The following is a 25,802-nucleotide window of genomic DNA, read 5'->3' as shown; positions in this document are numbered from 1 at the left end:
AAAAAGAGACATTTTAAAGTACAAGCAATTTCAAGAGTTATTATCAGGTGTCTACAAGAGAGAGGCAAATGCTTAGACATTATGGGTAAATAGTTTTTAAATGATGTAGAGTAAGCAAGCGAAAGATAAATAGTAAAGGTGTAAGGCAGATATATTGTTAATCTTGTCCTCGCTGCAGGTGCTGACTGGTTCCAAGGTTCAGTAGCAAGACCTTACAAAAGAAGAATGGAAAGCTGAACTGAGGAAGCAGAAGGACCCAAGAGGCTGTGTCTCTTTTCTTATCCACTTCCCCTTTCCCCCAGACTGTTGCTAAAGCTGTGACTTAATAATTTGCGGTTATGGCAGTGGTGAGGGGTCGTTGGGACCATCTTCTGCTCCTGTGGAATTGCTGACAATAGCATCTCCTTCTCCCCCAATCATCGCTGCACCATGTACTGTTGCCAAACACCATAACTTTTTGGGCAGGAGTGCAGAAATAGGTGCATGATGCAATTCCCATGAGAAATAAATGAGGGAATCAAAAGATCAAAATGGTGTCTCCACGGTTACAGGATATAGGCTAGTGCAATTAAGGGGGTGATTTAGGATTAGGTGGATGGTAGTCTGCCCATCAGTGTGGCAGAAGACATTCCCTTCAACTTCAACACCATTGTCTGAGCAGTCATCACTGTACCATGAAAGGAACCGCCATCATGCTTGTTTCCTTCATTGTACAAAACTTTTGGTGGATCACTCCTTTCATTTTTGATACTTAATAGCAATACCAACAAAGTTTTTGTTTTTCAAAACAATCTCCCAAAGCGAGAAATCTTTTCTGAAAAGCAAAAAAAGAATGGCGTCTTTACACTGGGAGTTTTCTCGCAGGGCGTGAGGGTCATTTTTTGTTTTTTTCTGACCCTCACTGTCTAAATAGGCAGTATAATGCCATTCCTCCGAGGGACCTTATTCTGTTGGGTTGTCGTAGGAAACTATCCATCAACATAGGTCTGCCTGACTCTAAATAAAGCAGGTGGACAGAGGGTTTGGTGTACAGGAGTAGACTGTCTGCAAGACACTAAATTAGGCCCTAAATCTTGGTCTCAAACTTCTTCTTAGACTAAGCATTCCAGGCTATCATAACTTCTGTATCTCAGTCTTCCCATCTGGTCCTGCATCTGAAGAATAAGAGACATTACCAAACTGAAGGGTGCAAGATCTGTCTAAAATTGACGCTAATTTACCTTCTCTGTACTCTTTGGGGAAGCAACCAATCAAATGGCGTTTAGGCTTCTCCTCCAGCATCCCTAGGCCTATAGTTTACATGCAAATTGAACTATAAGTTGAGGAATACCGTGACTGTTTTTTCCCTACAGTGGCAGTCTCGCATGCCTACCCACCTACTGTTCTCTGTCTAAAGTGCCATGTTGTAAAAGCATTATGGCCACTTTGACTTTAAAGGAGTGGTGGATTAAGCTGGACCAAGGGGAAACTGACCAGAGGCTGAAGAGCTTCCTTGTGCCAACATGTCCTACTGTTTAGCTACTCTAGAAGGGGGAACCCTTGCAAACAAGATTCACCTGGTTAGGATCCTAGGAGGTGGTAAGTACGTTCCTCCATGGAGTGTTGTCTCTGCACACAATCAGTTAGCTTTATCCGAAAAGAACTTTCTTGCATAGGCAGACTTCACAAATGTTCATCCATTCATTTGGCCAATTACAACCTCACCCTCTGCATAGTGGCAATGGCTGAGCCATGTATTCATGAAGCTGCTGTTCTGTAACCATAGTTAACCTACCACCACTTGGCTGTTAGCAAAAATGCTGCAAACAGACATACAAGCAGGAACCACTGAATAAAGGTCCCCTGTCCAGTGAATGAATCACTGAATTCACCAGATCACTTACTCTATAACAGGACCCGATGCATATGAAAAGAAAATGTTTACTTAATGTTAAATAGCACTACCCAAGTGCTCATCTAGTGCTGGTCGTATTTAACCATGCCTACTTGTCATCATTTGGGGTATGCACCATTTGGGTACATGGCAGCAAATTGGACAGCTTCTCCAAAACATGGGTACAGGGAAACTGTGTCCCCAGATACTTTACATTTCCATCACCAGCCTATTTTAGCAAAAGGTTCTGGGAAGGTCAGACGGATGCAAAAAGAAACTTTAAAAGGGGGTGAGTGAGGCATGTTGGCATGTTCTAGCTCCTTTACTTGCACCTGTACCTGCTCTCTATTTTGACTATGTGTATTGTCCCAATGACTCATTGGGTAACATATTACAAGAACTGGTAAGGGACTACCAACATGGGAGGCCTACTCATGCCCCAGTCAACTAAATATCTGCATGAATTAGCTTATTTTGTTTGTTTGCTTTCAATTTGATTCCATTTTTTCAAAGGAATGTGAATTGCTTGTTACTTTGGTAAAGGCCAGGCTATCTTCCATGTACGATCATACCTCGATTGGGGCACACGCCATGCAGAGACATGCATAGTCTCTTTCTGACAGGAAGTAATTCACTCCCTAAAATAACACACCAATACAATTTATTCATTTAATATTAGTCAATTGAAATAATAGCTATGTATATCTTTATACAGACTGAACAGAAAATTGATGCCAAGGAGCATGGTATGCTCCTATTGATTCAATGAACATTGTTTCCTCCTTCTGTACCAGTTCTGGTGATAACTCCTCCAGCAAATGGTTTAAAGGGTCCTACAGTAACTCTGGAGTCATCTGTGCATTTGCCTTCCATCAGAATCAAAGGAAATCACGGTGACAGTACTTGGCTTCAGGAGGACACCCACACTCCTCTGTCGTAATTTTAAGACAGCCTTGAAGCCCTGTTATCAGGCCTGTCATCTTACTAGACATTACTATTCCAGCTAACTTTCCTAACAGCTCCACAGATGTCATGGCACTATCTTGGCCTCATGGTAGGTAGTAGCAAAAAAAGAGCACACCCCTTCATGCCACACAAGCCCTAGGGTAGTCTCTAGGGCTTCATATGTATTCAGACAGTGTTACTGCCCACTTGCTGTAGTACTTGTTTTGCTTTTGTGTTTGCTTTGTAACTTTCAATCTGCCTTCCTCCAATGACAAGGTGTGTATATAAATATTTCATTTAAAGAGACACTTACATAGGTTTTTGTTTTCCTTCCCACCCAGATTCAGTGCTTTGTTGGAGCTCAAAGTAATTCCTCATTGCTGCGTTATGTGGAGAACCATTATGTAACAACAAGGGCTGGACTGGCCATTCTGTCACTCTAGCATTTCCCCAGTTGTCTGCAGGTTAAGGGGTGTTTTTAGAGAATCCACAGACACCTGATTTGAACTTTTGCTAGTGCTGATTTTGGCCTGCACTCAGACCCTGATAGCAGCTAGAAATTGATGTTCTGACCCAGGTAACAGCAATAAATAGATGGTCCTCTTGCTCTGCAAAATGAGGATAACTATTGCGACCAAGGCAGAATTCACATTCCTATGTTCTCTCAGTCTTTCAACATACACCTCACACTCACACTTTCAGGGCACCAATCAGAAGGCTATCAGTGATATCAACTTTCCATAACTTTATTCTACAAAAGATAACCAGACATAATGTGGATCCTTTTTTCCCACATGTTGGGGATGCCCAGGTTTTGTGGATTCCTGAGGTTGCCTAATACCAAATAATACCCAAAGCCATCAACTGAGCTGCAGCTTAGAATGATTTTTCGTTCTTTTTCGACTTTGCATTAATTCATAAAGTAAAATCTCCTGAGTTAGAAATAGGTATGACGGAAAGGTTAAGCATGTTTTAAATATGCCCAAGAATTTGTAATGAGGAATCAGGGATACTCATACCATCCTGAATGTTAGTGATCCATATTATCAAGGAATTCCGAGTGAGTTTTTCAAAATCCAAAATGACTTGCCTAGGAAGCCAAAATTGCTTTAAAAAATCAACAAATAACAAATCTCCTACTTTTCTACATTCCCACTCTTCTCTCGATAAAACGGAAAACCAATTGTGTTGGTGGGCCTATCGCCTACAAAAGGAAAGTCCACGAATCCCAAAAAGAGGAAAAACTTTCCTTTGAAATTCAACCATTTTGAGATGTAGTTATTGCAGTACTTGTTCCTGGGGTTAGCTGGCACCCAGAGAACCCTACCAACCCCAGAAAGTTTTGAAAAATAAACACGGGGGAGTTTGAAGTGGTATAGCTTGTGTGAATCCAATTATTTTTCCTTACCCAGAATGCCCTGCAAACTTCAAACTTTGAGTAAAATCATTGATTTTCCTCATATGTGAGGGAAAGTATCAGAATTTGTGGGGAAAGACAAAAGTTCTGCCAACCCAGCATTCCCAACCTTCTCTTGATTAAAACAGTATCTCACATTTTCGTTGGTCAGCTTATTTCCTGCAACCGCAAGGGCCCACAAATAGAATGTGGAAACAAAAAGATTTTTCCTTTGAAAATCAATCATTCTGAAGTAGCTGTGATATTACGGCTTGAGATCAGCCAACAACTAGGGAAACCTACCAACCCAACATTTCTGGGAACTAGATATCAGGGTGAGTCTGGGGGGAGTGGCTTATGTGGATACCCCTATTTTTTCTTACCCCAAAGTCTCTGCAAACATCAAACCTTGGATACAATAACAGATAATCCTCACATTCTATTCTATTCTGACATTTTTGTGTAGCGCGTAGCTACCAGACCAGGCCTTCCAGAGCTTATAACAACACCAGCTGGATAACCCTAATGTACTTTAGGTTAGTGCCGGGCTTAGAAAAGATGACTTTTGAGAAGTTTTCTGAAACTGGCTTCCGACTTTTGGTATCTGAGGGAGTCGTGGAGGGCGTTCCAGAGGTTGGGGACAAGGTATGCAAAGAAGTGGCCACCGCCTCTCGCTCTGTTGACCTTAGGTACTGTAAGGTGCCCTAGCTTGCCGGACCAAAGAGGCATCCTTGGAACATAGGGGGTGATTTGTTTCTAAATACTGAGTGGGCCTTTCCCATGTATGGCCTGGTGGGCAATGCATTATGCCTTAAATTGAATTATTTTCTCCACTAACAGCCAGTGCAGAGCTGCCAGGACAGGAATGACCGATTGATGTTTGGGAAATTTTATGAAGGATCCTGGCTGTAGCATTCTGCACTAATTGAAACTTTTTATGAAATCCTTTGGGCTCCGTACATAAATGGAGTTTACAAAGTCTATGCATGAGCTGATTAGTCCTTGCATTACCACTCTCTTGGTAGATAGTGGTAGCATTTGTAGAACTTTCCAGACGGTTCTCAGAATGCCAAATCAGGAACTAGCAAGTTTTCTGGCCTGTGTTTCCATGGTTAATTTGTTGTTGATCCAAAAACTCAGGCTTGTTCCTGCTTGGACAGGCTGTGAAATCTCTACTAGGTGTTCTGGGCATGACAATTCCATTCATCTTGAGAGGCTGTTATTGACCACAAGTACCTCCATCTTTTCGCCAATGAATTTCAGGCAGTTTACAGACATCCAGTATGTGACCTGCGTTAGACAGGTGTTGAGTTAGATGGATGTTCACCCTGGTTCTGGAATGAGGGCCATGATGATCTGTGTATCATCAGCGTACAACGCTAAGGCGAGGCTGTGGACGTGCACAGTCTCTGCCAGGGAAAGCATGTAGAGATTGAAGAGTGTGAGGTTCAGTGAGGAGCTCTGAGTGGCCCACACTTTAGAGGGTGAACGGCTGAGAAGAGGGAATCTTCACATACCAGGAAGCCTCTATTCAACAGGAAAGCGACCAGCCATTTTAGGGCGGCTCCTGAGGTTCTGGCTTCCTTCATCCTTCATCCTTTGGATGAGGGTTGAGTGTGAGATGGTGTCAAAGGCCACACTTAGGTCTAACATTTCCATGGTTGCAGTGCCTCCTTGGTCCAGGACTGGCCAGAGTTCCTCTGTGGCAACTAGCAGGATGGTCTCAGTCCTATTGCCAGGTCTAAAGCCTGCCTGAGCAGGGTGGAGAATGCCATGAGCTTCCAGAAATCCAGAGAAATGTTGGTTGACATGTTTTTCCAATAGTTTACTTGCTACTGGGAGTAGAGAGATAGATATCTAGCTTTCTGCCAAGAGTGGATTGGCCGTGGGATTTTTTAGTAACGGTTTTACAATAGCATGTTTTCACGCTGGGGGACTATTTCCACTTGCCAGGGAGTGTTTGAGAATATCCATTAGAATGTACAGGAGGGTGTTACCGCCCTTTCCTAAAATACTGTGTGGTGCATGATCAAGCGGGGATCCTGGTTTTAAAGAGTGTAGGGTTGATTCTGTGATTTCGTAACTTAGTACAGGCAACGAGGTTATGTTGGTTCAGGTCCATGGCACTACCAGTGGGATAGAATTAGGAGCAACAGTTGTTGGCAGGAGGCTCAAGACTTCAATGATTTTATTAAGAAAGCACTTTGCAAAACTATTGCATCGTCCTTCTGAAGGAGGGGGGCCTGTAGAACTTGAAGGAAGTTTCATAAGGCTATTTACCACCTTAAACAGTTCTTTGGATGAGTTAGAGGCATTCTCTATCTTTTCTTTAAAGTGTGCAATTCTAGCCTGTCTTATAACTCATTTATAGTTTTGTGTGGCAATTCTATAGCTATATTTGCTATGGTCTTCATATGATTTTTCCATTCTCTTTCCCTTTTTTAACTCCTCTTTTTATTCTAGTCAACTCTGGAGAATACCATGGAGCCCTCCCATTTGTCCAATTGGATATGTGAAATCTGAAAATGACAAGAGAGCTTAGTGAGTTGATTAATCGTCTCTCTGATGTGTGATACCTTTCCTTCATGTTCCTGCTAAATGTGGGAGCAGAATCCATGTGTGTGTCCATCCATTCTTTGACATCGAGCTTGAACCAAGATCGGATGGGTCTTTGGGGGGACTGCTTGATTGTAGTTTTAGGGACATGTGGTGGTCGGACCATAATATTTAACTTGTGTCATCTGTGACCAGATTTGTACTGTTAATAAAGACAGGGTTAAGGAGGTGAACGTGATTGTGTGTTGCTGCCTTGACAATTTGCCTTAATTGTAATGCATCTAGAACTTGGGCTAGCACCTTGGCAGTTTTGCGTCAGTTTTCCTCAAACTGTATATTCAGGTCTAACAGATTGAAGTTAGCTTTTTGAAGACTACATTCTGTAACTATGTCCAGTAGTGCTTGAACAAACTGGGTGGCAGTTCTTTGAGGGGTGATACAACCCAATGACCGAGAAGGTGAAGGGAGGGGGAGCTCAAGAGAAAACTGGAGACTCCCGCAGCCCATGATGTTGATGGGCGTGAAGGTACCCATAAGTTCTTCCTTGAAAATTGTAACTATCCCGCGCCCCTTCTTCTAGTCTTTCTATCAGAGCATGTTATAGAGAAGCCAGGTGGGAGGGACAAAACTATGTCCGGGGTTGACTCTTCTTTGAGCTATGTTTCTGTAAGAAGCAGGGGCTCTGGTTTCTTCTCGTCTAAGAATATAACTAGCTCATCTATATGTGTTTTTATTCTGGAAAGGAAAGTTCCGTAATCCGCACAGATTTGCAAAAGTCCCACCGCAAAGCATTTCCACACATCTCTCCATAAAAACAGCACTTGACTTGCATGGGAGGGGGGCTAATTGCCTGCAAAATGAAAGACCAACAAACTGAACATGGAAACATCAAGACTTTTCCTTGAAAATTCCAACACTCTGTGATGTGTGTAGCTTGGTCACTTGGGCCCAAAGTCCCACGGCACCCATGGAAATCTACCAACCCCACACATATGAAAACTAGACATCTGGATTGGTGTGGCCAGTATGGTGTGGCTTGTATTGACCCAATGATGTTTTCCTACCCAGAATGCCTTGCAAACATGCTAACTATGCCTAAAAATGCCCTAATTCCTCTCAATGTCTACTGAAGATAGATTTATCATTCGGGTCCGGTGTCGGTTGGCACCCACAGACCACTATCATCCCTGGGTATTTCTGAAATTTAGATAACAAGAGGAATACAGAGTGGTATGGCTTGTGTGGATCTCAATATGTTTTTCTACTTGGAATCTACTGTAGATGTCATGCCAATGCCTATAAAATCCAATTTCTCATGTTTGTTTTTGTGGGATGGCTGCAATATAGGGCCCATGATTGGACGGCACCCCAGGGAAATCTAACCAACTCAGATATTCTGAAAACACCTTGAGAAGTCCAGGATGGTGATACATTTTAGCATCTCACCACATTTTGTTTTACAAAATAAAACCTAGAAATGTCATAGTATGAGTGAAAAATTCAATGTCCTCATATTTATGCGACAAAATTCTGAAACTTACAGCTACCAGCAAAATTATACTTACATTCTCACACTTCACCTAGTGAAAACAGTACTGTACCCGACAGTAAATGGTCAAAACCAAGTGAAGTCAATGTTAGGTCAATGTTGTCTTCACTTGGTTACAGTTTTTCGTCTGTTGCTATCATGTGCCTTATATCCACCCACATGTCAGGTACTGTTTTTCATTGCAGACGTGGAAATGTCGGATGGTAAGACTTCTGATACTGGCTGGAAGGGCTCAAGATTTCCATCACATAACTGTGGGGGAAATGTGATTTTTGTTTTACCCACACTTTCATATTTGTAGCGCACTGTGGATACAAAATTGTGGTAGGCCATATGCAGAACAAATACCCTTGATTTCCCAAGATCTGCAGTTTTTAGAAATTCCGAGGTATGTTGAGGACCCTTTGTCCCAGCCAACCTAAAGCCCAAGTAGTGAGCAGTGATCCATGCAAAATTAGAGGAAACTGGGATTACCTTGAGTGTAGTTTTGTCATATGGGTTGCCAGAGAGAGGTTAAACTCACCATTCTGTCTACCAGCAAGGGCAGAAATAATCTTTGTTCATGGAGGCGGGGTTCAATGCCAAGATGGGCTGCTGCTCTCCCCATTCCATTTCTCAAAGATGTTTCCTGCTGGTCTGGAGAGCTTCCTGTACCCCGTACTCCATCTGAGGGTGGTCCCAGGCATAAAGACTGTCTGGGTGGCGGAGAACAATTCAGCTGGCCACCCCATGCCAAGGATCAGAAAGGCTGTCTGGTGTCCCAGGTTGGGTCCTGATGGCAAGACAGGCTTGCCGAACACCCCATTCTTTTAATGAACAACTATGACTCGTGTCTAGTACACTGTCTGACACCCGGGGGAGGGAGACTGGATGTAGCAGAAAGACTGTATTGGACATGTGGGAGGGAGGAAGGGCAGCCTAATGCCAAGACATGCCAGCCATTCACTCTTTTTATTATTAAGATTGGTCCTTGTGTCAAGTGAACTTCCTGCACCCTGGGTGAGTAGATGAGTAGTAAATGCCCCAATCTCCAGAGGGACGAAGAAAGACTGCTTGATGTCCAAGGACTTGCGGGGTGGAGTGCCTGATGCCAGAATGGGTCTCCCCCCATAAATCTCTTTTTTATTTAAAAGCTATTGTCCCTGATGTTTAGTGGCCTTTCTGGCACTTTGGGTGAACAGATTTAGGGTAAACACCGTAATCTGCCCCACAGGGGGCAGAAAGACTATCTGGTGCTTGAGGATGAGGCCTGATGCCAGATGGGCAGGGTCCACATCCCATTTTTAGGTCTCGTCTGATGTTAGCAGCGCAAATGCGCTGCTCTCGCCATGACAAGGGCCTTTTGGAATCAATACGGATTACAAAACGTGCACGCGGAGAGACAGCAGAGACAGTAGATGTGCACCCAGGGATTGGATACTTTACTGGCGGCGTGACACTCTGGGGACTTTTTTTTCACCGCCAGTAAAGCATCCAGTCCCCGCTGTTATAAACATTGCACAGTGTGAGTGCGGGCTGCCTGGGTTGCGCTTGTTTATATTTTTTATTTGGACACGCATGTTGAAAAACAGTGGACATGTCTGGGAGGCTTGAGAAATTTGTGATGATGAAGAAATAACCTTTAAAGAAAAGAGTTGTAATGTAGTCTTGGTTTACAGTCGGTTTATTAAAATTCTCTATTATTAAAGCCTGTACTGACTGCATGATCAGCCCAAGTTGAGATTGTATTTTTTCTTTACTGCCTGATTAGTGTGTTAGGGAGGCAACCCCTGCCTCGAGCTGTTTTATGCCTGTTGGGTAACGAGGAATCGGGCTGCTGTATCTTTTAGTCTATGACTCGGTGCCATGCCATTTCACAAGCTCCATCCACTATTTGCACATTTACTTAAAAGGTAAACGGACAGCTAATGTCGTTTTTTCCCCCTTTATATTTAAACCTGTGTTAATTTGGCAACGTATAATAACAGACCCCACTATTAGTTGCATCAGTGGTCCACTTTTTAATCTTCCCTGGAATGCTGAAAGTCTCAACCTAAACGGAGACTTCTATTTGTCAATGCGTTGGCACGCAACGCACTGAACTATCGCAAGGTTTGGCTCTGTCACTCCTGGAAGAATTGGCTCACGGCCACGCGCCATCCCGTGCGAGGTCTGTTTATAATCGACATCCTGTCCTGGTGCTCAGACCCACTGCTTGAGAAACCCTTTGTTGGTCTTTCCTCTCTGTGAGTAAATGGATGGGTTCGACTTCAGCAGCGTCACTCCCGTAGTTTTAGCCGCTTTTTTCGTCTTTTCCCAGTCGGGTCGCTGTTTATAGAGCGTTTGTCTTTGCCAGGAATTTCCTTCCACCATTCTGCGAAACCTTCATGCATTGGCCTAGAAAAGGCCTTTTTGAAAACACCAGCTTTGTCTGCCCTTGCTCTGTCGGCCTTTCAAAGCCGCTGCCGTTTTAACGGTTCTACAAATTTTCCTGTATACCGAGTTTTGTGATTGTACAGGGTGAAAATGATCAAAAGAAAGACAAAAAAAAGCATTCAAAATGAAATAGGTCTTGCCTTTCATTAAGTTAAAGCCATTTGCTTTGCTATACAATACCATTAGTAAAGCAAATGGCTTTAACTCAATCAAAGGCGAGACCTATTGCATTTTCAATGCTTGTTTTTCTGGTCTCCGATCCGGGGTGTCCAGTGGGCTTTCTGTCCTCCTTGGCTGGTTAGATTGTGGGTGACTCACCAATCTTCCCCTAGGGGTCAGAATATTAATGAAACACCAGGGATTAATGTCCGAAAAAGGAATGGGGAGGGATTGGCCTGTTTTGGCGTCACAGGTAACAAATTGTCTGAAGCCCAGCGGACAGGCCATACATGTTGCTTGGCATCTAGTGGACTTTATCCCCATCTCACCCCCCGCCCGTCTCCTGGGTGGGCATCCTGGGGGGTAAAGTTCCCACTGTCCTAAGTGCAGCTGGTGTGCTGGGTCCCATGCTCACAGTAATCGTAATCAAGTTGCACGTCATTAATGAGGCCAAAATAGGCCAAAACCAGTCTGGGGTGGCTTGTGTTCCCATCTGGAGGCAGCCTGAACTAAAACATTGGGCTGGAACCTTACTACTGGAACAATATGAAGGCTGCTTTGCATTTGGCTGGGTCTCTGCCTACAGTGGCATAGATGGCAAAACAATGATGGACTGGAATGCAGCTATGTGTAATTAGCAGTAGCTGAGATTATTTCAGGTATTCTACATATCACCTTTTTGTTTTCCTCAGTGCAATTCTTTATTATAGATGGGTATATCCAGGCGTTGGGTCCCATGCTTGCTGGGCCATAGGAATCAAGCTACCTTTTGCTGATGAGACAGAAATGTGTGTGGGGTTGTTTGTGTTCCCATTTAAGGGGATATTGCCTGACAATTTGGGATGGGCTGTTCCTATCGGAGAAGGAACAATGCTGAATTGTAGGTGTCTGGCTTTAGAGTGCCACAGTAGGCACAAATGTGATGTGGCCTGAGTAATTACCAGTGGCTAGGAGTACTTCAAGCATTTATCTATTTCAACTGTGACCTGTTTGTTTTCCTCAAGGCAGATGCAGCTAGCCAAAGCCAGGTAAGGTTAGGATAGAAGAGGGTGGCCGGGGTGACAGAGCAGAAGGTACTGCTAATTAAACCAATTTTGTATCACTTCCAGCACCCGAAGGAGGGAAAAGATAAATTAGAAAACAATAAACATATTATGGATTTAGTTTGAAATAACACACATCGGCATGTCGTTTGGCACACATTTACTGTTTGCCAATATTCACTTTTTTATGCAGCACGAAACCTGATTTCCTCTACAAGAGAATATATTTTTTTATTTTTCAGAGCACTCCTGCCTGTGCCAGGGGATTTCCTCTGTGAGAGGGGTCAGTCAACTGTGGGCAGAGGCAAAGCAATTAGAGAAGAGCTGGGGAGAAAAATATAGAACACGGCAGACTCTCCTGGCTTCTTTGAAGCAGTGATTTAATGCAAATATTAAATAATGCAATTAAACCCATTTGTTTTTGGGGACGTGCCCATTGCTAAATATGTGCCTCAGCCAGCTTCGACAGTCAAAGATAGTCTGGCGCTGACGAGCAAGCAGAAGGAAGGTGGGCAGTAGTGGAAGATAGTTCAGAGATGGTAGAGACAGCAGAAGTGGAAGAGAGAGCAGCGCGCGAGCTGCAGACACACGTGACAGCTCTTATTAAGGCCACGCGCATCCTGAAGACGCAGGGTGACACCTTAACCCTTTACAGGCTGCGTTCTATATCCCTATGAATGCAAAACGTGCACTGCTAGAGTCCGCACGTCACACCTAAGCACTTTCCACGCAGGCTACAACATTCACACAATTTCTGTCGATCCATCCCAGCACCTTGCACGTGCAAATCAGAGGATTTGCACTCCTATTGTTTCACTACACACAAATACCAGAGCAAACTCTGGTCCTTTGTAGGACACTGAGGGCCAGATTCACAAAGGGCCTCCGCACTCGTGGCGGAGGTCCACAGTCGTGGCGGGACCTCCATACTGCAGTTACCCATTGCGTAAGTCCCACCACAAGTGCCGGCCCACTCGCCACGACTGCGGGGCCTCCACCACGGGTGCAGAGGCCCTTAGTGAATCAACTCCTGAAATATCCAAATAGGCCAAATCAGTGACACACGCACTTGCATATACACATGCTCATGGAGCAATATGCTACACGCCAGCAAACGCCTCGTCAGAGATATGAAGGGAAACATAAAATAAACTACAATACAAACACAATGAGCAAAACAGAGCAATAGAGCGAGGTGGTGGAACTTACAGCATTATTTCAAGCAAATTGAAGAACTGGGTTTTGAAATCTAAGTTGGAGGGACAACATTATTGAATTCACGACAAGGAATATTGATGAATCATGAAACAAGAAACCAGATACAGCGTGATTGAGTGGCCCTGAATCTGCTTATGGAAGCAAATTACTAAACCGGTGTTGGTCAAAGGAGGAGTCACTCAAAGCACCTATTGACTGCGGACAGAAGATCCTTAAGCACAGCCTAAGGTGCCTAAACAAATAACTACCAGGCGATTTTCTCAACATTTGCTAAGTAAATTTGTTGCTGATGCTGTTCTGGAGGTGAAGCAGTCTGTATGCAATGATAGACAAAGGTCTTTTTCCTCATGAGCCACTGATTAAGTTCTTCCACCTGCTTCGAGGCTCCTGCCCTCATACCCTACAGTTTCAAGGTGATCTTTGGTAGAAGCAAGAGCTGTTCTGGGCTTCTTGGTAGGCACTAGGTCTAACTTCTGGCTTCTAAAATGAGCAGTGGCTTCCCGTTGATGAGAGGAAAGCCCACCTAGCATGCAAACCACAAGGAGTATAGGCTGGGAAGCTGGGTCTCCGTAGACTGTGTTACATTCCTTATCTACAAGTGTATGAATAAAAATAACTACTTCCACGGGTCCCCATAGAAGAGGACCTACTGAACAGGCATCAGTATATTATTCCATGCTGAGCCGCATTTCTACAGTGTTCCTTGTGGGGTGTAGCACCAAATAGTCTCTGCGTAGGTGAGAAGCGCCAATTTAACTCCACTAGGAAGCCTTCGAAAACAGGAATACTGAGAACATTTTGGATATTAAAGCACAAAAACAAAATTTATATTCAAAGTAATTTTCCTAATCAGGCTAGGTTTGTTCAACCTTCATTATGATTTTCTGAAAGCTTGACTCAGAATTCTCTTCAGAGTTCATGACTAAATCATGGTGCTCTATATTAATATCTCCAGGCTAGGCGCATTAGGCTCAACCACACTCTTTTCTTTCAAACCACACTAACACAATATGTCTTCCTCTCTTCGGGACGCTTTCTGAGGCATGTGGGGTGCATGCTTTGTTCCTCTCAGCATTGGGAGCTAACGTTTTCTTCAATCTTTGAACGAGTGCCAATGGCCTCTTTGGGGAGACCAGCTATCCAGCCAAACGTTCCTACTGCTTCATGTGGAAAGACACAATTCTGTACTTAATGAAACATTGAAACTGAAGATGAACTGCCAAGAGTTCCAGGAAATGTCCGGGGACCTTCTGCAACAGCGCGTCATTATTTCTTTTTATGAATTATTAACACAGTAGACAAAGCACAGAGCATCAGAAATGTACAGACCTTCAACTACAACTGAAGAGACACAAGTAATCTGATAAAAATATAGTATTGCCCTGTAAGCTTATAGAGAAGCAGAAATTAACCTAGTCAGTTGTGATGCCCCGTAGGGGCTAAGCTGCCACAAAGTGGTGTAGCAAGTGTGTCATGGGTCCTTATTTCAACTTAGGTAGTAAAATGCAGCAATAATCAGAGTCCAGTGAGTCTTTTAGGTCTATGGGCCCCGGTGCCACTGCACCTGCTGCACCATTGATAGCTATGCACCTGTGACCAGCCACCAGTGTGCAGCTCAGATGTCCATCAAAGCAGATGGCCAGCAATGCGAACAGTAAGTGCTTGTTTCTCCAATAAAGAAATGCTTACTGCAAGCAACTGAGCGCAGGAAGAGTTAAACTCCCCACAGGAAGAGACCCAGAGCAACATGCAAATGCAATGCAAATTCAGACAAGCACAGCAGAACTGCTAAAATAACTGAAACAGAATGTCTCCCAACCTGTAGGCTGTCGAAGAGACCAACTGAGGGAGGTATGCATAGCAAAACACAGACTTTCAAATAACTCGGGTGTGTACTCACACTACAGACACAGATTAATATATCGATGCCAAAAACTATTCAGCAACATTTTGAAAAACTATTCAGCAACGTTTTGAAAAACTATTCAGCAACATTTTGTCTAAAAGTGATCTTAAACTGGCGTGGAATGTTAAGTCATAGGAATGCAATATTGTGACATCCTGCCCTGGCAGATAATCAATCTCACTTAATCCAACACAGTGCCAGAGAACACATGGTTTCCAAACGGAAAACAGTTACACAACACACTTTCCAACAAATTCCAACACATTTTCGGCAGTTCACTTAATTCCGAGTTTGGCGTTTTACTGGCATCTTTACTGTGGTGTATCTATCAGCACAATAGGTTATGTAAGACAAACTTGTACCTTCAGCTGGTCACGTGGTTTTATCAAATCACGTGCGCACGGAGACAGACGGACAAAGAGAGCCTTTCATGACACCTGACAGCATCTCACAGACGCACCCACTGCTTTGTGTAAAATCAGACTTTAGGAATTCGCATGACAAGCAGGGGAAGAAAGGGGACAGGGGAAGCACACACTGTCACACTCATCTCTGCAGAGGCCCTCGCACACTCGCAGCAGCAGCACTCACCGTGGTGGTGGTGGTCACCTCCTCCGTCACGACCTTCAGGGTGTCGACCACAGAGATGTAGCCCAGGCGCCGAGCGATCGCTAAGGCGGTGTTGCCATTCTGTAGGGACAGAGCGAGAGTGAGACGGAGTGAGAGAGCGGACGCCGATGCGAGCCAATGAGCTCACCAGAAGCCGCGCGTGAGCCAGCATTTCCACCCGCGAGGCAGGCGAGGGGGACGCACGGGCTTTGCACCATTCACTCTGCCTCCAACTTCAGGACTACCTCAGCCTAGCTCCAATCCCCATGGCAACACAACACACTTACATCTGTCTCTGCGATTCTCTGAGAAAATGAAGCCAGGGAGTATTAACCCAAGAGCTGTCACAGATTTTACACAAATGTGCAGAAGGAAAGGCGTTGCTCGTGTGTTTTTAGGGCTTAATGGGATATTTTTGCTCCCCCTTGATGGAGTCTTCCCAAATGGTCACATATTTGGACGGACTGCTTTCGGATGGAGGCCGCCCACGCGATATGACTTTGGGCCAAGCGCGCCAACTAATCTCTGGCGTGCAGAGTGAGTGATTCCAGAGAAGTGTCTGAAGGGGTGATGGAAGCTAGCCTTTCCTCCTTAAATGTGGTTTCTTTCCAGCAAGACAACTCACTCATAAACTTCTGCATTGAAGGGAAATGAACATGAGCCAATAAAACGTATCTATTTCAGTACAATTTCCTTGTCCTTGACAATGCAACAACATGTTATATGTTTTCCATCATCTGCTTTAGCACCTAGAACCAATTCAGTCAGCGCTAGATGAAATTAGCCTAACATAAACGGGAGGGTTCCCTCTAGCCCACAAGTTAGGAGCTATCATTCTTTAAAAGTCTCTTTCACACATCTGAGCACCAGCTGTTGAACTGACCACATTCATGGCTTCCAGAGTGAAACGCTGCAGCAGGGGAGGGCTGCATTCTCTTGGGGTGGAGTGGGAAGGGGAAGAGAGGAAATAGCAACAGACCTCAAAGTCTGTACAACAAAGAGGCATGGGATAAGCTTCAAGATGGGAAAGAAACTCACTGCGGTGGTAGCGTTGGGCTTGGCGCCATGTTGGAGGAGCACGTTGATGATGTGCGTGTGGCCTTGTTGCGCGGCTTGATGAAGAGGAGTGTATCCACTCTGGTTGTTGGAGACACCAAAGAAGAAACAAAAGAAATGTTAATCCCAGTGCGATAGAGAGGAACAGTGTAATGGTCACATTCTTTACATTTTTTACATACATTTCATCCGACTGACTATGAATGAGTGTGACTTAGCAGCTACACACAATTCTTCACTTTGATTGAAAATGGGCCCAATTTGCATGCTCAACAACTTGCATGCCTACATTATTCTAAGTTATGTGGAAAGTGAAAAATTATGGGTGAGTACAAATACTGCCCATTCACGATTTTAGTGTGTTCAATAACCTCAGGTCATACATGGCAAAAAATTACGCAGATACAACTGTGTGTGCGACTAATGATGTGCATAAAACTAGTTCCAAAAATAATTTTGCTAGTTTTTTCCATATTTACTGCAAAAGTAATAACTAAGTGAAAAAAGAGGCCTCTTACAGTGTGCAACTGATATTTGTACTGGAGTCGTTTTGAACCCATTCTTAATGTGCAGTATACAGTGAGGTAGCAAGTCTTTTTCCAAGCCTTATGTATGATAATGCAGGGTGACATTACCAATTTTAGAGTACTCTAAACCCTTAATTAAAATGTTTTTTGAGCAGCTCTGTATGGACCACTGTGTGTGAAGGTGCTTCATGCAAACAACATTGCACCTATAAGGGATTTCATTGTATAGGATCATCTGATTTCGCTAGCTAATGGAGTGGGGAAACACAGATTCACAATGGGTAAATGTTTTACAGAGGGAACTCAGTGTGCAGGTTTTTCAGGGTCTCAAGATAAGTTAGAATCTCTGAAAACGTTTACAGGTCAGGCACTAGCTTACCACACTCCTTCAAAATGAAGTTCTTCTTACATATTACATAGCTTGTCGTTATGAGATCTGGGGCCGGTTTTACTATATGATACAACAGATGCTCGTTCAACATTAGGTTGTGCTTTGTGGCGCTAAGCATCGCAAACAACACTGCCAATCTACTTTCTGCAAAAACAAATTTAAGCCGAAAGCTGATGTGAGTGCAGCACCAAAATCGGTTTTCATTGTGACATGTACACGCCACTATTATCAATACAAATGGCCATAACTGGGCGGGGCCAGCACAAACAGCCTTAGGTTTTTACAAAAAGCCAGATCACCTAAAGTAGCATGACCAGACTTTGGATAAAACCCTAACACAATATAATCATGTGCAAACAAGGTATAAACAAAACATTACGTGATATTCCTCCGAAAAAGATGTGTAATTTATGCAAAATTGCACATTTTACCATTGGGTGCTTGAAATTTGTAAAGGAGGGTGTACCCAATGCCTATAATACAAACCTTATGCAAGGTAACACTGGCGCACCCTTTGTGCAAAAACACAATTTTCCAAATGGTGCTAAAGTAACTTTGAGGTCAGTTCTAGTTTACTGTCGATAATCTTTTACATGAGCGTAGAAAGCACAATACACACAAAAAATATGTCTGCAAACGTGTGACAAGAAAAGACAATAAGAATCTATAAAACATCCGTAACATTCTTGCTATTGGTGAAAATAAACTCTTTCACACAACAGTAGCATTCACATAAAAAGAGTACTGGAATAGCCACGAAAAGTTACAATTAAGGATGCCAAGGTTGTTGCATACCATCGGAGAACAATTTTGACAGAGACAGGATTTCTGAGTGGAAAACACTGCTCCCCCTCCCCCCCCCCCAAAAAAAATGATTACCACTTTAAAGAAATAATCTCACCTTGGTTTTGCCATTGACATTCGCCTTATGTTTCAGAAGGAAATTGACCATTTTAATGTTTCCATAGTGGCAGGCCACAATCAACGGCGTGTAACCCAGCTGCAAAAAGGCACATAACAAAATTATTAAAACATGCACTTCTACATGGGCATTGTAAGCAACCCACTATTAAAAGCAATGATCCTGGCTCAATATTTGAATGAGTGATTTTATTGGTGCAGTGCGTAAGTGAGGAACGTTTGCATGGCTATCTGAAGATTTGCAAAGAATCAGGATAAATCACTGTCAGGATTTGAACATCTGACTCCTAGGCAAAGTTGGTGTATCAGACGTTGCAGCTAGGTAGGGTATCCCAACCACAGGAGGTGAAGCAAATATGGGATGGGAAAGAAACACAAGGTAACTGCAGAACTGTCAATGGTTGGGTATGACAGGCAATATGTCTACTCACTTAAAGCGATATTTAAAGAGATCCAACCTAAGAGATAATCAAACCCTATGCTGACTGATAAGAGGGCATTAACATTACCCAAAAAAGAAGGTACTCCATGTAGGAAACAGATGGGCAGCGTTGCTGTGAAATTGCAGTCTGACCAGATGTGAAGAACCCAGAATTAGGTAAGTGAATATCTGAGTGGTTTGGGACCTATTCACAAAGGGATTTGTAATACATAATGTAGAAGTTCTATGGTACTCTTTTACGTTCTCTTACATCCCTTTGTGAATTGCCCCCAAAACAACTAAAATAGGAATAAAGCAGGAATAAAATGGGATGTTCATATACAATTAGTACAAATAGATTAGTTTGTGCTTTTATTAATAGGGAGTCAGACGTTTCGGAGCCAATTCCCAAAGGCATGGAGGAGTACTCCTTTAGCAGTACTCCTGTAGTACTACTTCCTCTACTCATAGCTGTTTTTCTGACTCCCCCCACTTGTGTTCTGCTGCATGGAGGGACAATACCGGTGTGTTATTCTCGTGTATTGACCATTGGTTTTAGGAATTAATTGTAGAATCACGTACACCGCTGTGGACATTTCCACGTGCTGTTGTCCTGAGCAATTCGTGTGCAAATTTGGAAGTTCACAAACCATGAATGAGTCAGTTGTGTACATTGTGTTTATCAGGATGTTCAGTGTAGTGTGTCCACAGCATTAACCAGAGCAATCATCTTTCTGCCTGGATTATGAGGTGAGATGGATGTACCACAGTAGATGTTCTATATGGATTGCAGAAACAGGATGCAAAAGACCCAACTTTTGTGCTGTGCTGTCCTGATAACTGAAGGTGAGACCGGCCCAGCGGGCTAGGAGGAATGAGATGGTATCTGACAGACTAGCCACGCTCCATGCAGAAAATATATTTTCTATGGAAAGTTCAAAGTTCTTAGTGGCATCACCCGACTGAGTTGCACCACTAGTGACACAGCACCCATTCATTCAGTTACCGTAGGGCAGGCTTTGCACGTCTGATACCCAGGGGGTCACCACTATCGAAAGCAAGTGTAACAAAAGATGTAGGTGTGAAAGTATTGAAACTGATTGGATGCCTATTGGGAAATATCAGTGGGTAAGCAATACTGCAATCTCTCCTCAATGAGGACCCTGTGCAGTGAAGTTGAAACATCATATGATAGCCTAGAAAGTCAAATTGGTCGCACACTGCTTGTCCTACCAGCGTGTTGCCCCAAAGCATTGTGGTCCATGAAGTAAGCATCAGCGGGTGCGCCTCTGCCGGAGTCTTGAGTAAAAATCACTGTCGCGTTGGCCAGCCCTGGACACGTGTTTCGAGGTTGTTACCTCTCATCAGCAGGGAATAGGCATGTATGTAGGGGTGCTGCGTAGGCTGCCAAAAAATATTCTCAGGTCCGGTACCGCTCAGGCTCTCTTGAGCTGGTGGGGCTGACGAGCGACCAATTGGACTTTCTTTTTATCATATGATAGCCTGTTTCCATGAACAGTATTTACATGATTCAGCACCTCTTATAGGACGGGAACCTGCCTATTTATCTGAGAAGAGGTTGTTTTATTCTAGGAGAGTTATGGATTTGAAAGAACGGTCCCTGCTGCCTACTCTCACCAGAAGAGATTTGTATGATATTGTCCTGCAGTTTGCTGTATCTTGCAGCAAGAGATGCCAACTAGATGTCATGTAATATATTTGGAGGGCACAAAATCAGTTGAAGCCAGCCGTGATGGGTTCAGTGGTTTACGTCATTGAAAGAATGTTTCAAGCATAAAATGTAGGCTACTTGGAATTGGTGATAGGATGCAACTTGAGTAGCAGTGGATGTCTTTTCAGATTGTTAATGATGGCTGTTAACTTTTTCAATGAAGCCATCCAACAGAAAACTGCAGAAATCATGAAGAGCGTTTTGCTTCAAAATGATTTCTGAGGAGCTCTTTGATTTGGCGTGGCGCATCCTAAATTTGTTGCACATAGGAACATATTTTGTCTTTCTTTTAATTTTATAAATTCTGTGCCGTCGCTGGAGTTTATTTTTACATCTCTAACCAGGTGCCACGCAGCCTAGAAGGCGCTGCGGACACCGCTGTATTATGCGAGTGGCCAGCCTGCTGGGCAGCCAATGGGATGTAACACCAACTCTACTCTGGTCAGGGTGACCTGAGTTTTTTAATGCTGTATGCTGATTGCGTTCCATGCTGTGCTGCAGCAGAGGTAGCAGAGCCGAGAATGCAACTCTGATGAGGCTTGCAGTGAGGTGGGTTGAGCCAGTGATGAATGCCTTACAGCCTGGCATTCTCAAAAGAGAATAAGGGCCATCACATCGCTGTTCTGAGTCCCTGGTCCTAAGACCTATTTGAAGATTCTGCTTGAGTTTAAACTAGCTTAAATCAGCATAAACATTGGAGTAAATCTCCTGCCCTGCTTGGTCTTGTGGCTACAAGTAACATAGAGGGCACATGCCAAGCCCCAATGAGTACAAAATTAAATATTAAATGTAATTCATTACAATGAATAACGTTTATACAAATAGAAAAGAAACATTGAAAATTTGTAAACTTTTTCTATATTTGGTTATGAAGTACACACATTATTTCAATAGTTGAGCATTTGTTTGGTGTATACTTGTGTTTGTACTGTTGTGTATTGTTTTGAGGTCCAAATCATAGAAACTGCTTATGCTATGTTTCTCCGGCTTTCAACAATGAGTCAGTGGGGATCCCCGTATTCCAGCAATGATTCGGTGGGCTCCACAGAAGTCAAAAGGTCAAAACCGCTGTTCTAGACTGCCTGGCCCCTGGCAAAGGAGTTAGAGCTGCTGGCATACAAAGTCCATAAAAAACATCTATTCATCCCTACACCCACCAAGCAAGCCACCCAACCCACCATCAATCAATCATCCATCCCTCTAGCCATAGTTTGAAAAGATGGGACCATGGAAGTTCTGGAATCTTAGGCCTCCAATAGCCACTGGCCAGCAGATATATCTGGGGACTGCTCTCTCTAATATGATGTTATGCAGTAGGGACAGAGGTGTGTAGCTAATTGTTTGGGTAGCCGTTTGATTGCTCCAATCGGTCTCACTACTGGCAAGGAAAGCAGAGCTGCTGAGATTCAGTCTAAAGATGATTAGTTCTATAGAGAGCGAACATGCATAAATGAATCATCCATGCATCCATTGAAGCATCCCTCCACCCATCCACCCACCCACATCCATCCATCCTACGCATCCACTCATCTATCCCTCTATCAACCCATCCAGCCCTCCATCCTCCCACCCATCCATCCATCCGGCCCATCCATCCATCTGACTCATCCATCCATCCATCCACCCATCCACTTTACAGCCAATACACCATATGCTACTCAGACATCCACTATATATCCCCCACCCACACATTCATCATTCTACTCACCCACCCTTTACCCATCCATCCTTATCCTGTTCTGATCCATCCAAACATCTATCCATCCACCCATCCCACCATTCATCCAGTTATCTATCGACCCACCCATTCTTCCAGCCGCTGTGCATAACCTCTTTCATTCAATCTCACATCTGCCCTTCTGGCATGCTCGGATAGAACAGAGATCGCATCAAATCGAGTCAACCTGGGACATTCGTAGTTATAAGCCTCGAGAATAAACATCTGGCGATACCGCATGACTTTTCAGCCAAACACATTATTTACTATATTAAATGGTGCGCACTGAGTCAAATGAAATGACACGGGGTTTAAAGACTAATTGGTAACATACCCCATGCACACTCCTGGCCTGGGAGGAGATAGCAACAACTCCATCGTTACATAACTTTTAGAAGGAAAGGGGAGAGCTCTACAGAGTCCAAGTGCGGAAAGCAGCTCTGGGCAGCCACCGTTCAGTATCTGGAATAAGAGGCTTAGATCACGTGCCCTGTAAGTGCACAGTGCAAGCAGTCACGCGAACCTACACACGTGACCCTTTCAGTATGCATCGCATGCAACACAGTGACTTTCTGGCAGTGCTAGAGGGCCAACCGAGACAATCAATGTGTGTCACGGGCTGAAGAAAATATGGATCACTCATTCCTTTTGTGATGCACGTGCATCATAATACAGCCACGGCAGAAGCACGTTGTTGGAAACATCACAAAAGTATGTAAAGGTCAGGTCATGGTTAGGGGACAGAACAGGAATCAAGAGAGATGTGGATTTATGACCAGTGCAGAAGGACTCAGGGGGCTTTTATACAGGGTCCAGCAATGGGGCGGCAACCCCTGCACCCTGGATTCACCCATATGCCATGGCATCAGTAATCATGGTATGAGAGAATTACTCTGGATGATAAGACATTCAGGAATAACACGTACAGTTGGCACTCCCTCATTAGTTCCTGCATTTTGTTAACCCTTTCGATGCTTTTTTCAATCTGAAATTTTGCCTGCTTTGAGCAGGTGAGGTACCCCAATGAAAAATCTCCTGACTGAATCTTATAATTCTAGTAGGGTCGGTAAACCAACCCCGTCAAGACCACTGGGGCACGTGGAATGAGGCCCTTAGTGGCAGAGGAAGAGCATCATACCAGGAGTGTGAGAAGCTGAAGTATTTCTCTTGTGACCATCCCTTAATTCCTCCGAATCCTCTGATTACTACCCATAATTCACAAAGATTCCTGCTTTAGGGGGTTTCGCATTAAATCAGTTATCTTGTTCACTCTTGAAAGTATTTTCGAGAAAAAAAAGTGAAACAACACCCATCCTGTTTCAAAATTGACAGGCAAAAGGTTTTAAAGTTAATTGATAAGAAAATGACAAATAAATTTTCAGCACAAACATATGAGATTAAATATTGTTTGCTAGGGCATCAATTTAGGAAAAGCAGAAAGCTAGGCAAATATTCAGGTTAGGTATGAGACTTCACACATACAACAAAAACTTCACACACTCCTAAATTACACTTCGGAATTCCTGGCTCAGTTAAAAGGAACTTGAACTACAGTAGTAATGTAACCGCTAACAGATTTATAAGCAAGTATTGTGAGACATTTTCAAATGAAAATCTCTCATTTGAGCTACCAAATGTCTAACATATACTTGTGCAAATAGAGCCCCTTAAATATTGACAGATGACAATACCTACGAAATCAAATTTACTGGTGGATAAAATTTGTTCTAGTCTTTTGTTATTTCTCATTTTCTCCCAATGCCCCATATCCTCAGCTGTGAAGTGCTGCATCAGTCAAATTGTATAGGGTGGCTACCAGCTGCCTACAACTTAGTGAGAAAAACAGGGAATATTTTTTCAACCTGCTAAATCCGAAAATACCCCCAAATAGTTCATTATGCTTCAATCTGTTTTAACCCTTACTTCGGTTTTAACACCACAATCAGGAAATTAAGGATAATTGTTGGTAGCATATTGATAATTGGTTGAGGCAACCATTAAGACTATCGGCCCTGTAAAGCTGTAGAAATAGTTATATTCTCTGCAGTCAATGTGAGGTTCATGTATGTCATCTCAATCTACGTAGAACAGAGAAAATCCCAAACGTTGTCTGTTTGCTTATTATTGGGTCTGAAATACACAGATACCATGGGGACAGAAGCTTAAAAATCAGGCACCAGAGATCAGTTTTAAAGGCAAGGCGTTATGGTGGTATTGGTGAGAATGCCACCCGTATCACCTCACAAACAAAATGTATAGCTCTGTGCCCGGGAGTACTGTGTGTGAGAGAGTAGTAATCACATGGTGGAATCCAGCTTTAGGTGGACCATCACATTTAAGCACATATTTGGGGTTCTTAGATCCAAACTGTCGAATCCATTTGAGGTGTAATCTGTATTGCAGGTGACTATAACTGCAGAGCCTTATATAAAGCTTTGAAGACAGGATAGTCAGACACAAAAGTGTTGAGTTCCCTGTCTGTCAAAATCAGCCAGCAGCATCTCCACCGGGTCCACTAATGCAAACCTTCAATCGACAACCGACTGACAGTAGGCCTAGTCAAAATACTTAAGAATGTCTGACATATTTAGGGCAGACATTATGAAAGACTTTTTGTCCTGTAGGGAGCCAACAAGTAAAGACTTGTGGTCCCAAATAGCAAAACAAATAACTTACCCCCACATTATAGGCAACAACTTCCAGCCCATCAGGGACATTTTTGCTTGCTTTAATTTCCATGGCATGAAGCATAAATTTAAACAACCACTTGCAAGTGGCTGAGGAGTTATGATCCTTCCAACTGTGAGCGATAATGAAGTGTGCAGCTAAAATCCTAATACAAATAAAATCCTTGGTGACTGCCCGGCATACAAGCACCACATTGGACTTGGCATTGAAGGAGGTGTTAACCTCTCTTCCAGTAGAAATCAATGTAAAGATACCTTAGAAGAGAGATCTTAAGTTACAGCATAATGCAAACATATGTGCACCGTCAGCGAAAAACTAGTCACATCATGGGCAGCCCATCGGGGCCTGAGCACTGGTATGCCAATGTTGTATTTTCTGTGAGGTAATATAATGAAATATAGGAAGTGGTAATACTAGAGCTTATACTTGGAGATGATAGCAAGTGCGTGAACCTACCTGAAGGATTACAAGAAAGACTTCAATGGTGCACAGATGCACAACCACACTTGTACCGCACAATCTCCCAGATCATTCACAGAAGATTGTAAATAAATTATCAAGAACATATTCCAAGAAAGTGGCATCCAGGAAGGAGTCAAAGAAAATGACCTGGAATTATATTTGGCTTTTGATACTGATTTAGAGTTTGGCGGACGGCGTTTACTCCGTCGGTATACTGT

General features: G+C 43.4%; 1 protein-coding gene across 6 annotated transcripts in view; it reads right to left on the bottom strand.

Moving 5' to 3' along the window:
- Positions 1–25,802, bottom strand: part of ANK2 (ankyrin 2) — a 1,987,506-nt gene that overhangs the window by 557,154 nt on the left and 1,404,550 nt on the right. For all 6 annotated transcript variants that reach the window (XM_078676735.1, XM_078676733.1, XM_078676736.1 and 3 more), the window contains 3 exons: positions 18,545–18,643; positions 16,708–16,806; positions 15,652–15,750 (listed from right to left, as the gene is read on the bottom strand). In XM_078676735.1, the coding sequence (XP_078532861.1) occupies positions 15,652–15,750; positions 16,708–16,806; positions 18,545–18,643 (297 nt within the window). The remainder of the gene's footprint in view (positions 1–15,651; positions 15,751–16,707; positions 16,807–18,544; positions 18,644–25,802) is intronic.

This window comes from Lissotriton helveticus, chromosome 2_1 (genome assembly GCF_964261635.1).
Source record: "Lissotriton helveticus chromosome 2_1, aLisHel1.1, whole genome shotgun sequence".
NCBI classification, from domain to species: Eukaryota; Metazoa; Chordata; class Amphibia; order Caudata; family Salamandridae; genus Lissotriton; species Lissotriton helveticus.
This window is presented reverse-complemented; position numbering and strand designations above follow the sequence as displayed.